The sequence below is a fragment of the Helianthus annuus genome, chromosome 14 (genome assembly GCF_002127325.2).
Source record: "Helianthus annuus cultivar XRQ/B chromosome 14, HanXRQr2.0-SUNRISE, whole genome shotgun sequence".
In the NCBI taxonomy this organism is placed as follows: domain Eukaryota; kingdom Viridiplantae; phylum Streptophyta; class Magnoliopsida; order Asterales; family Asteraceae; genus Helianthus; species Helianthus annuus.
In genome coordinates, this window is record NC_035446.2 from 23238313 (window position 1) to 23252637 (window position 14325).

The 14325-nt window shown below is 37.8% G+C and overlaps 1 protein-coding gene and 1 long non-coding RNA gene across 2 annotated transcripts; both read right to left on the bottom strand.

Annotated features, from left to right (window-relative positions):
• Window positions 1–8244: 8244 nt before the first annotated feature.
• Window positions 8245–9159, bottom strand: LOC110906521. The gene has a single exon (XM_022151642.1). The coding sequence runs from the start codon at window positions 9157–9159 to the stop codon at window positions 8245–8247; it is 915 nt and encodes a 304-aa protein (XP_022007334.1).
• A 1306-nt stretch (window positions 9160–10465) lies between these two features.
• LOC110905346 lies at window positions 10466–11802 on the bottom strand. Its single transcript, XR_002573044.2, has 3 exons — window positions 11746–11802; window positions 11140–11196; window positions 10466–10698 (listed from the first exon to the last, which is right to left on the bottom strand). It is a non-coding gene; the product is annotated as an uncharacterized LOC110905346 (long non-coding RNA).
• Between the last annotated feature and the right edge of the window lie 2523 nt (window positions 11803–14325).

Here is a 14325-nt window from a genome sequence, read left to right on the forward strand (position 1 = left end):
TGATTAATTCACTATTGGATGAAAGTAAACCAATGAGTGATATTATTGCTGTTATATTGGAATTGCTATTATGTGACAAAATACTGATTGAGTAAGGTAAATGCAAATAAATATAAAACCTTAATACTGTAAGGTATAACAATATATTTGTATAAAAATGGAATGAATTCACTCAGCATTCCCGCTGACAAAACCTTTTTCCAACATGTTTCAGGTAATTACCATAGATTGGAATAAAGGCTGGATACGGCACTGAAAGGCATCAAGAAATGGCTTATTAAAGAAATATTGTTTTATAAAATAAAACTTATCTTTATTAAAGCTACCATTTTAAAATGGGGAATTATCCCATCTATTTAAATTAAATCCGGTGTTTTCTAAACTCTGATATTTTTCCTAACTCACGGTCCTGATGAAAATTCCGCTGCAATGTTTTTCAAAAATAATCACCGGTACCACGGGACTGCTCACGGCACCCGATTCCGTCCAGGGTGGGTCGGGGGTCGTGACAGAAGGTGGTATCAGAGCTAAGCCACTACTTTGAGCCTATAAGTGTTGTATTTAAACTTAAATAAAAGAGTTAGGAGATTGCTATTAACTGGTAGCACATCTGATAATATTCAAAGGTTGAATAAGAAAAGATGCCTTAGTATAAGTTAAGCCACTTGCTTAAGCTAATTAGGTGTTCTTTAATACCTAAACAATAAAGTTAGGAAACTAATACAAATTAACTTATGTGTTATACATGAATATGTATATGTCTATATGCACATATAATATCCTGGAGGTATTATTTTGTTTTAATTACCCTGTGATATTAATAAGTGAAAATATTTGCAATCCAGATGTCGACTGAAGTATCACATAATCCAGAAGTTCATGCTAATAATGAAAATCCTTTGGATAAAAATGCTATAGAAAATCTAATAGCTCAAGGAATAGCTAATGCTTTCCCTTTAATAATTAAAGCTGTTAAAAATCCCGTAGAACCCACCAAAGCTATGAGCAGTAAGCATACCCGTGACGATAGTTTTAACCATAGTGTCAATAGTGATAATAATGATATTATCAAAACCCCATTTCCCAAGAAGAAGAAGGCGATGACTCTCGGGTGTACTTACAAAGAATTTCTAGCCTGTAAACCAACCGAGTTCGCGGGCAGTGAAGGTGCCACGGCTGCTCTGCGATGGTTGGAAAAGACAGAGGCTGTTCTTACGATCAGCAAATGTGCTGAAGAAGATAAGGTGATGTATGCATCTAATCTCTTTAAGGAAGAAGCCTTAGAATGGTGGAATACTATTATTCAGGCAAAAGGAAGGACCATGGCTTATGCCATAAACTGGGAAGAATTCAAGGAAGTAGTAGAAAAGAAATTTTGTCCTCCTTATGAAAAAGAACGAATAACTAACAAGTTCCTAAATCATAAAATGATAGATGTTAATTGTCGCGAATATACGACAACATTCTTCGAATATGCAAGAATGGTACCAACTCTGGCTTCGCCAGAATCCGTACTAATTTCTCGTTATATTTGGGGATTAGTTAGCGAAATCCGAGACATAGTCAAGGCCGTTAGACCACAGACTATTGAGGAAGCAGTTGAACTAGCTAACATGCTGACAGATGGACTAATCCGCACAAGAGAAGAAAACAAGAAGAAAGAATTAGCCCAGAAAATTTCCCAAGAACTCAAGAAGAAAGAAACTGAACCGTCATTAGAGCAACCTATCTGCAGAAATAGTAACAAAACGCATTCAGGACGATGTCGTTTTAGGAACACACCCTACTGTGACTTCTGCAAGATGACCGGGCACACAGAGGAAGAGTGCAGAAGGAAAACTAACATCTGTTACAATTGCGGGGAAACCGGACACATCAAACCATATTGCCAGAAACTAACCAAAACATCTAACCCCAAGGACGGAGCTAAGACGAACGCGCGAGCATACGCACTTACTACACAAGAAGTAGAGATGATTCCAGACGTAGTCACTGATATATATCTAAGTTAAGTTATCATTTGACCCTAGTACAAATAAAAGTTCATAAATAAATACATTCCGTCAAATATTCCCTCTATTTCAGATCCATACCAAACTTGTTTGGTTTTCACTTTCGTTGAATCATTTATTTGGTCATGATCACCTTGTGGTGACGTTTTCACAAAATTTGAAGCTTGTGCTAATCTCGTTGCACCTCTTACATACGGGTTTAATTATTCATTCATGTTGAATCCGCTTTGAGTTATTCTATCAAATCAATCTTAACACAATCGTGTGCTAAGATAATGATACACAAATTCATTTCATATTTCCGTGTATCTATCGAGCGCTTCGCAATCTTTATTGCTTTATCATCTTTGATCATTTCAATTTCAATCCAAAAATCCTACCCATTTTGAAACATTCGGATTTATTTCATTTGATGGTGAAACTCGTTTCATTCACCACTACTATGACACCTTGTGGCGTCATAATAAATTTATAGCTTGAACTATTTTCAATTTCACTCCTAATATACGAATTTTAATTTTCGGTTCATATTCTTAACCAGTCTTAATACAACTATGTGTTAAGATAAAAGTACACAAATTCGTATCATATTCTGGTGTACTTCTTAAACGTTTCTCCTATCATCGAAAATTTTATAATATTTCATTTTGTCTTTTCATTATCAATTGAAACTCCTATTTGAAATGAGTATCCAAAGTTTTCTTCATTTAAACTTTCAGTTAATTATACGGTGAAATTGTTCGAGCACCGTAATTATTGAAATTATTCCAATCATTACGACACCTTGCGGAGTCGTTACAAACTTGTAGCTTGGGCTAATCCTAATCATACGAACCATTCAAAACCACGTATGTCTTTCGTTTGACTCATCATATGAAAGTAATCTTGATACAATTGTGTATTAAGACAATGATACACTAAACTTTATTGCATTCCAGTGTATCCTTGCAATGTCAACACACTGATTTTTCTCCTGATATGATTCGATAATTAACAATGTTCTTCGTGTTATTATTTCATTCTGACCTTATTGATTCTGAGTCTTCCCCAGTTGACGATCAAAAGTAAGTTTTCTTTTGACCATGAATTTTATTCTAAAAAGTCATTCACTAACTGTAAAACAGATATCTATTTGATCATTTATCTGTTGGCTTGAATCTAGTCCCATTCGAAACTATATCATTTCATCTCATTCTGTTGTCACCGATTTCTTGAACTATTTCAGTTGGATTTTTTTTAAAACCCTACTGATACAACTAGTATTCACAAAATTTGACTCTGTGTCAGTTACCTTAAAAGAATCCAGTTTCATTGACTAAATTATGACATAAATCTAACAGAAATATCATAACCCAAATCTCGAGGACGAGATTTTTATTAAGGTGGGGAGAATGTAACAACTGTCACTAAAATCCATAATTAGGATGGTAATTAGCTATTAAGAAAACCTTAATTGAGAAACCCAAGTAATTCTGCACTAACCCTAAAATTTCCAGAACAATCAGAATCAGGATCAGGGCCCCTAAAACTCAGGGGGGGCAAAACCCTAGTTACGATTATCTAAATAACTTGTTGGCCGTTTTGAATTTCACAATTTCATCAACTCAGCTAAGTTACTTAGACACGAAGCTACCTATAGAAAATAGGTGACCACTCGCGTAGCGCGACACCTATAGGGGTTACCCCTCGCGCTACGCGACAGTGTCAAAATTCGGGTATAAATAGAGGGGGTTGGGACTTGAAATTTGGCACTTGAACGACGGAAAAACTCGCTGTATACGCTGAGTTATAACAGTATTCGTTCATAACACACACAATTATCGAAACGCTGCCGCAATCAGGGTAATAACTCGATCGCTATTACGATTCAACGTCCGATCGATTGTAACTATCCAACGATAGTCCAGGTGCTGCTCAATTGAGCTTGTACTTTGATTATTCGTCGTGATTTCGACTTGAATATTAGAGTGCTGTTCGAATTCGGACTATGCTCTGTTATTCGTTGTGAATCCGATTGAATTATCGGGTATTGCACTGATTAATTGTTGTGAAGGTTTAATCTCGTGAATTGTCGTAATTGTTGTATTAGTTACAACCCCGTTTGTGTGAATTAGGATAATCAGTAGACTAGACTCTGCCCAAATTGAATCAGCAGTATATCAAGGCTTATCTGTAGACTAAACTTTGCCCGTAGAAATCTGCAATGTGAGTTCATTTCTCTTTTCTCACCGTTTGTGAGTCCATACTCTTTTATCACAGTTTTATCACCTTTTCGTAAAACAATTATATTGCAAATTGCTTTCTTAAATCCTAAATGGTTACCAGTTATACTTACAGTGATTAAGTTATTATATTTTACTGGTATGGGAGGTATTATACATTATTTGATTCTCATGCTATTATCCAGAAAGTTAGCATAACCATAATTATTATATATAAATCTAAATGGCAGATACCATAACAAAGTCAAGTATACTGTATTCTATTTGTAGTCAAGTTATTATATCATATTATTACAATTAGTGAATTAACATGTTTTGGTAAGTTATAATAATTGACATAAAATGTCATTATTCTGAATTGCATGATTTGGTGCTAGAAATAATATATTTGACCAAGTAATAAGACATCATTATGTCCAAAGTCACTAGCTGAAAGAATGATCAGCAGTGATATGTCCAAAGACACTAGTTGAAAGAATGATCAACAGTGTTATAATTAGAGTCACTAGTTGAAAGAATGATCAACAGTGATAATGACCAGAAGCACTAGTTGAAAGAATAATCAACAGTGCCATGAATAGAATCGCTAGTTGAAAGAATGATCAACAGCGATATGACCAAAGACCTTAGTTGAAAGAATGATCAACAGTGTTATGAACAAGTGATATGGTCAGAGTCACTAGTTGAAAGAATGATCAACAGTGATATGACCCAGTCATAGGAATTGCCTAATGATAGATAAATTGAATAACAGTAAAGTATAGTTATTTGATTAATTCACTATTGGATGAAAGTAAACCAATGAGTGATATTATTGCTGTTATATTGGAATTGCTATTATGTGACAAAATACTGATTGAGTAAGGTAAATGCAAATAAATATAAAACCTTAATACTGTAAGGTATAACAATATATTTGTATAAAAATGGAATGAATTCACTCAGCATTCCCGCTGCAAAACCTTTTTCCAACATGTTTCAGGTAATTACCATAGATTGGAATAAAGGCTGGATACGGCACTGAAAGGCATCAAGAAATGGCTTATTAAAGAAATATTGTTTTATAAAATAAAACTTATCTTTATTAAAGCTACCATTTTAAAATGGGGAATTATCCCATCTATTTAAATTAAATCCGGTGTTTTCTAAACTCTGATATTTTTCCTAACTCACGGTCCTGATGAAAATTCCGCTGCAATGTTTTTCAAAAATAATCACCGGTACCACGGGACTGCTCACGGCACCCGATTCCGTCCAGGGTGGGTCGGGGGTCGTGACATAGGGGGCCATTTTTATGCTGTTATGATAGCTATTATTATATGAGAATTCTACCAAAGGTAGTTGATCATCCCAGCTTCCTCCGAATTCTATAACACATGCCCTTAACATATCAACTAATGTTTGAATAGTTCGCTCTGTCTGACCATCGGTTTGTGGATGGTAGGCGGTGCTGATGTGTAATTGGGTTCCCAATTCATCGTTAAACTTCCTCCAATAACGAGAGGTGAACCGGGTGTCCCGATCGGATACTATAGACACCGGAACCCCATGTCGGGATATGATCTCGTTCATGTAGACTTCCGCCATCTTCTCTGATTTATAATTTTCCCGAATAGGTAGGAAATGTGCACTTTTGGTCAGTCGGTCAACGACCACCCATATTGCATCGTGCCCTTTTCTTGTCTTGGGAAGCTTAGTCACCAACTCCATCGTTATGTGTTCCCACTTCCACACCGGGATCTCCAAGGGTTGTAACTTTCCATACGGCTTTTGGTGTTCGGCCTTTACTTGGGAACACGTCAAACACTTAGCAACATACTTGACAATGTCTCTTTTCATCCCCGGCCACCAATAGTTCATCCTCAAGTCTCGATACATCTTTGTAGCCCCCGGATGAACGGAGTATCGAGACTTGTGAGCCTCATTCAACAATAATTCTTTCACCTTACAATACCGAGGTATCCAAATTCGGTTGTACCTCGTTTTCATACCATTTGCATTCTCTTCCAATTCCTGAATAAATCCTTTTGTTCTTTCTTTCTTTGGGTCAACAGCATTTAAAGATTTCGTTTGAGCTTCTCGAATTTCATCAAGGAGTTTAGGGGTGACTACCATCTTCATGGATTCTACCCGAATCGGGGATGGGTACTCCTTTCGACTTAGAGCGTCCGCCACTACATTAGCCTTCCCGGGATGGTAATGAATCTCACAATCGTAATCCTTAATGAGTTCCAACCATCTTCGTTGCCTCATATTGAGATCTTTCTGCTCGAAAAAATATTTGAGGCTTTTATGATCCGAGAAAATTGTACATTTCACTCCATAAAGGTAGTGCCTCCATATTTTCAAGGCGAATACAACCGCCGCCAGTTCAAGATCATGAGTCGGATAATTGCCTTCATGTTGCTTGAGTTGTCTCGAAGCATAAGCAACGACTTTACCCCTTTGCATTAACACACAACCTAAACCTTGACGAGAGGCGTCAGTATACACCACCAAACCCTCCGTTCCATCCGGTAATGTCAACACCGGAGAATTTGAGAGCTTTTCTTTTAAAGTTTGAAACGCTTTTTCTTGCTCTTCGCCCCATATAAACTTTTCGCTCTTCTTTGTTAACTTCGTCATAGGAGAGGCTATCTTGGAGAAATCTTGGATAAATCTCCTATAATACCCAGCCAAGCCTAGAAAACTTTTTATTTCGCTTGGATTCTTCGGGGGTACCCAATTCATTACCGCATCTACTTTGGACGGATCCACATAGACACCATTCGCATCGATCACATGACCCAAAAATTGTACCTCTCTAAGCCAAAAGGCACACTTTGAGAACTTTGCATATAACTTTTCCTTGCGAAGCGTTTCTAATACATCACGCAAATGGGAAGCATGCTCTGCTTCACTGCGGGAATATATTAGAATATCGTCGATAAAAACGATTACATACTTATCAAGCATATGTCGGCACACCCGATTCATTAAATCCATAAACGCAGCTGGCGCGTTCGTCAGTCCAAAGGACATTACTAAAAACTCGTAATGTCCGTACCGTGTTCGAAACGCGGTTTTCGGTACATCTTCTTCTCGCACACGCAGTTGGTGATATCCCGACCGCAAATCAATTTTTGAAAACCAACTCGCCCCTTGTAGCTGATCAAAAAGGTCGTCAATTCTGGGCAACGGGTATCGATTCTTCACCGTTAACTTGTTCAACTCTCGATAGTCGATGCACATTCGCATCGAACCATCTTTCTTCTTTACGAATAATACGGGTGCTCCCCATGGCGAAACACTTGGTTTAATAAAACCCTTATCGAGCAACTCCTGAAGTTGCGTCATCAACTCTTTCATTTCGGTTGGGGCCAACCGATAAGGAGCTTTAGCTACCGGTTTTGCACCCGGGTTAAGCTCTATTTTAAATTCTACTTCTCGTTCAGGTGGGAGCCCGGGTAGGTCTTCCGGAAATACATCCGGATATTCATTCACCACGTTCACATCTTCAAGCTTTGGGACACCTCGACTAGTATCAATCACATAAGATAGATAAGCCCTACCCCCGTTCCTCACATGTTTGACAGCTTTAACTATAGAGCACAATTTCGGCTTGATAACCCTTTCCCCTTGAACACTTATCCGCTTTCCCCCCGAGGTTACTATATGAATGATTTTCTTTTCACATTGAATTTCAGCATGATTTTGGGCTAACCAATCCATTCCTACAACTACTTTAAATTCCCCCATGTACATTGGAACAAGGTCTATACTAAATTCCTCATCTTCGATTATTATCTTACAGTTTTTGCAAACATCATGCAACAAATAGCTTTTACTATCAGCAACTTCAACCTCTAAGGGTATTGACATCTTTTCAAGCTTAAACGATGGGTGAGCTAACAATTCATTAGAAATGAATGACCTACTAGCCCCGGAATCAAATAAAACATTCATAGGCATAGAATTAACCAAGAATATACCTGAAACCACGTCCGGGCTAGCTTTAGCTTCATCCGAGGTTAGCTGAAACATCCTTCCGCGAGCCTTGGGGGGCTCGTCCTTCTTTCATCTCTCTTTGCCCCTTGTTGGAGTTTCGGACATTCCGCTTTAATGTGCCCCGGTTCATTGCAATTGTAACACGCCTTTGAGTTTTCGGGGCACCTATAAAACGGATGTCCTTCCCGCCCACATTTGTAGCACCCCTTCTTTCCCGACAAACATTCACCCGAATGGTGTTTCCCACACGTCTTGCAAGTCGGGATTTCACCACTTGCTTTCCCTTTCTTGCTTTGGTCTTGATATCTTGCCTTTTTCGATGGGTTTGCGTTGGTAGGCTTCTCCGCTGCCCTTTTCTCTCCCCGTTCAACCTGCCTTTTTATCTCAATTTCTCTGTCTCTTGCCCATTCAATTAGTTCATTTAACGTCGCGCACTTAGAGGGGTTTACAAATTCCTGATATTCAGCCTTTAACATAGCATGGTAACGTACAATCCTTTGCCTCTCAGTCCCCGCTATCTCCTCACAGAACTTCACCCTCTCAAGGAACTTGTTTGTTATCTCATCAATCGTTTCATCCTTTTGTCGGAGACGTAAGAAGTCTTCCTGAATCTTATCAATTGCGGATTGTGGACTATAATATTTCAGAAATGACTCCTTAAATTCTTGCCATGTTAACGATTGTACCTTATCATCCCCCAATTCCTTCGAGTATGCGTCCCACCAATCTTTTGCTCGAAGTTGTAGAAGGCCCGTGGCAAACATTACTTGATCCTCCGCTTCACATCTACTTCGTGTAAACACTTCCTCGGTACTGGAAATCCACCTTTGACAAGCTATCGGATCAACTTCCCCTTTGTATGGTAAGGGGTTGCATGCCATGAACTCCTTGTACGTGCATCGCCGATAGCTTTTCTTCACTTGCAATTCGCTAATCATTTCTTTCAATTCTTCCACCTTGGAAGTTTACACGAAGTAGATGTGAAGCGGAGGATCAAGTAATGTTTGCCACGGGCCTTCTACAACTTCAAGCAAAAGATTGGTGGGACGCATACTCGAAGGAATTGGGGGATGATAAGGTACAATCGTTAACATGGCAAGAATTTAAGGAGTCATTTCTGAAATATTATAGTCCACAATCCGCAATTGATAAGATTCAGGAAGACTTCTTACGTCTCCGACAACTGCTTTCATTACTTCTTCCACAACCATAGCTTTTATTTCATTTCGGCGTGCTTCATCGTCCTCATTCGCATTCACTCTATCGGCCATCTACATAAAACATTCGTTACATTCATTAGATTTCATTTCATTTCTTCCACCATCATGTCTTAACATTATTTTATCATGACACGTTTCATTCATCATTCATACTTCTTGCCTTATCGTCATTGTATCGTATAGTTCTTTATTTTAGACATTCATTCATCCTTTCTATCATATGATCATGCTAGTGCTACATAGCTCTCATTCTTTCTAATATGTGAAAGGAATTACTCATGACTAAACCATGCTTAAACTTTCTTTGGAAACTCAACGTTTCCAACAACCAACTCCACAGTATTCTTTATCCTTTACATCTTGATATACTTTTCTTACCCATTAGGATCGAATTATATCATTCTAAGTACCTTCCATATGAATAAAACAATAAACAGAACAATATATTTTGAAACAGGCTGAAATGAGCTCCACCGTAAGTTACGGTGGTACCGTAACTTACGGTGACCCCTTTCCCTTTACGGTGCCAAGCTACTAACTTACGGTGGCCATTCTTTCTCCCAGGTGCTACCGTAAATTACGGTACCACCGTAACTTACGGTAGTGCCCAGCGTACTTTTATTGTTTTTTCATGTTTTTCTACTCCTTTTTGACCCGTATTAACCCCCAAACTGATCTGATTCATCCTATATCTTCCACTACGTCACGTAATCATTTCATAACGTCCCACAACAACTCAAATTGAAATGCAAAATTATTTCATAACGTAATCATTTAGAACACTTACTTGCTTTGCGCCACGGATCGAACACACACTTCTCCCGAGCTTTTGGTTTGAGTTCAAGCATTTGATGCTTAAATCCCTCAAACCTAGGCTCTGATACCAACTTGAAACGCCCAATTTCCATTCTTGATGTATAACATAACTTTATACAAATTCTAAAAAAAATTTGACATGACCCGTTCGAAAATTTAACCTTTTCCCTGCTTTTAACAACATCATTTTAATTATATTCTACGACACTTTTCAAAACCACAAAGTCGAGACCATAAGGTTCACCATGAACGATTTTGTACAAAATATACCAAAAGACTTAGTAGTTCTAGCTACTTACTAACATACTAAACACAATTTAACATCATGTGACAAAACAAAGTTTTTGACCCATTCATAATCCACAACATGAACCGGAAGCGTGTAAAGGTCGACAATTGTGTGTTCGCTCCGAATGCGCCGCAATCAAGCATGAGATTTACCTAACATTCATAACAACAAACACTTGTTAGTTCGTAACACATAACAATTACAATCCTTTAATTCCATATTCTTTTTCACCCGTTAGCATAGCATAATACCCTACTAACATATTTACTTTCATTCGGAAACATTCGTCATTCCACTTTTCCAATTCATTAGTATTGAATCACCACATATCATTCCTTCATGTACTTACCCCATTTGACCCGTATGGCAAATTTAATTCCTAAACATTCCAACTATCATTCTATTTAACATTTCATCCTAATAGACGGATCCTTTAAATTTTACCACAGCTTGATCATTCGGACATTTCTCCATACAAACTCTTTGCATTTATTCAATCAAGATTCATAACGGGAAATTATACTAAAATCATAGTTCTAAATGGTATCATTCATAATCTACCAATATAGTACATAAAGTTCATATGAACTTACCGCGATCTTGTGATGATTGTGCCTTTGAGTGACTAGCGCCTTCTTCCTTCTTTGTGCCTATAAGTCATAATCCCGTACTTTAGCTTTCTTTCAACATTAATTTCACAATCCTTATGGTAGGTTATGGCGTTTACTAGTTACATACATCATTATCATGAGAAAGTTACATCATCTTAACAAGTATTCATGCAAAAGCCATAACTAACTCACTTAGGCATTTTGTCAAACACATGGTGTGCATATCACTAGACTAGCATAATGTACAAGCATTTTAAGCACAACTTTCATAGTTCACTCTTGAGTAACACAAACATACTACCATGATAGGATCTATCATTCAAATCAAGAACATACAATTCTAAATCCATATTCATAACAATTTCATAAGTTAATCATCAAATTAACATACAAAACTTCATAATTGTTAAACATTACTTGACATGCAAGTGGGTTTTGCCCTAACCTTGTTCATATTCGAATTTTAGCATTCTAATGATATCTAGACCTTCCTATTAACCATCAATCTTACTGAATTTTGTATTACATTCATAAATTTCACAAAACCCACTTAATCAAACTTTCATCAAATCACAAAATTCGACTTACTTGAGATCAAGAACACTTAGATAATCAAGATACTTGGTTAATGCATTCGTTTCTTCAACAATCTAACTCTCAATTAAAGGAATTTAGTGATTTAGGGTTTTGGTGAGGGAAGGAGTCCCCCCTCTGCTTCTCACGATCGTAGGAACCAGACTTGTCTGGTTTCCTCTTTTTTTGTCATGTTTTAATCCCTTTTTTTACATATCTAGTCCCCCATCTTTTAAGCCTTATTCACTTACTCATTTCTAGTTACAATCTTGGCAACTTAATGCATATATGGGGTTTTTGATTTGTTAATTGGTATAAATTTTAATAATACTCTAATTTTTATATTTACCCTTTCTTTTCGTCAATGTTTTGTGATGAAGCATTAAAACTCGTCATATAAGAAATTCGGGGTGTTACAACATTGTAGAATGAAAGTTGTGTTGATTGTAGCGACCATGTTCGTTACTTAAATCCGTAGGTTGAGAATTGGTTTGTAATCGTTTGGTAGTCATCAAAATGGAGGCTTCCGTAGATGAGCCAAACAGGTCGAACGATGGTGTAAATTGTAGATTTTGTGTTCTAATAGCAATGGCAATATCAATCACAAGAGCGTTAGACCATGAGATTGGTAATGAAGCGCAAGTGATGCTAAGCCCCGGATGATGGGTATAAGGCGCCATAGACTTACTAGTGAAATATAGTAAAATAGATAAAGTTAGAACGGGTCGAATGATAGTATAGCGGCTTTTATCCGTAATAAGCGGTGAGTCAAATTTTGGTATGATAATCGTAAAGGATATGTTCGTAACGAATTTACAAACGTACAGAAAAAGGAATCGCCTAAAACGACATGTGGATTAGGGTGAAATCAACAAAATTGTCAAATGGCATAGTTACAGAGTCCACCGTAAATTACGGTCTCGACCGTAATTTACGATGGACAATAAAATGTTACGGTGATTCTCTACTGTCTTACGGTAGACAGATTCACTCAGAGTCTACCGTAACTTACGGTGGGTACCGTAGGTTACGGTAGAGCCCAGAAAACTTTGGATGTTTATTCTTTTCACATTTAAATCTATGGAACTTATGTTATAATTGGACGTCTTTTATGTATAATTGCATGAATTATTATTAAATTCAAGTAGTAATTAGACGGGTGTTACAAGTTGGTAATCAGAGCTTAAGGTTGTCAACAAAGTGTTCGGTTCAAGCTTGATCGATCGTCCGGTAAGGAATTAACTTATTATGTTAGTAGATTATACCTTGTGTAAGAAATGAGATGTGAATTGATGTGCATGGGAAGAGTGTGTTAATTTGCTCAAACCCGGAAAGTGCACTAAAAGTGAACGGTTAAAGCAAGTTAGGAACTTGGCTAAACCGAAACAAATAAAGTTATGTTACAAATGAAATGTTTAACGTTTAATCTAAACATTTCAGTTTCAAGATGTCGGAAAGAAATGATGATGATCCGGTGCAGACAAGCACCGAACAAATGAAAGAGATATTGCCGAAGAAGTGGGGAAGGCAATTGAAGGTAGTCTATCCGGATTTATAGACAAAATACAAAATACGGTGTTATCATTAGTTGAAGAACGGGTTAAAAGGTTGGAAGATAGTGTCAACCTTATAAAAGAAAAATCGGGAGAACGCAAAGGGTGTTCATACAAAGAATTCATGGCGTGTAAACCGCCAATCTATAACGGGGAAGTTGACCCGATAATTTGCCAAAGATGGTTGGGCGACATTGAAGGGGTGTTTGAAAGGACCCATTGTGATGAAAGCGACTTTGTTGCTTACGGAACGGGTCAGTTGAGAGGTCAAGCCAAAGATTGGTGGGACAACAAAAAGAATGAAATAGGAGCCGAAGCGGAGAAAACCATGACATGGGAGGAGTTTAAGACGCCGTTTCTTAAACATCATATCCCCAAGGCAGTCATTAATAAAATCAAGGAAGAGTTCATGCAACTGAGGCACAAGGGCGAAACCATAGACAAGATTACGGCGATGTTTATGGATAAGATGAAGTTTAGTAGTGAGTTGGTAATGAACGAAGAACAGAAAATATACTACTACCATAACATGTTGAGCGCTGAATATAGGGAGTTTATGACTCCTTCAAAATACGAGACCCTTACCGAAATAAAAAATGTTGCTTGGGAACGAGAAATTGAGTTGAAGAAACAAGTTGAAAGGGGTGAGCGAAGGGCACAAGATGTGAACCCAAGCCCTACAAAGAAAGCTCGAACTGGAGAGTCGGGAAAGAAAGTGGATGCTAAAGGCGGGTCGCCAAGCTGCAAAGTATGTGGAAAAGGACACAAGGGAGAGTGTCGGTTCAAAGACAAGCCGTGCCCAATATGCAGTAAAATAAGGCACACGGCGTCTCTATGCCCGGGTAAACTTTCAGTTTGTTACAAATACTATCAGCCCGGTCACAAAAAGCCTGAATGCCCGGAATTGGTTGGGAAGAGAGACACAAAGGAGTCTCCAACGGAAGCTCCAAAGGCAAAGGCTAGATCCTTCCAACTTACTGCGGCTGAAGCAAAAACAGAACCCGATGTGGTCTCAGGTATATTCACGATTAACTCAATTCCT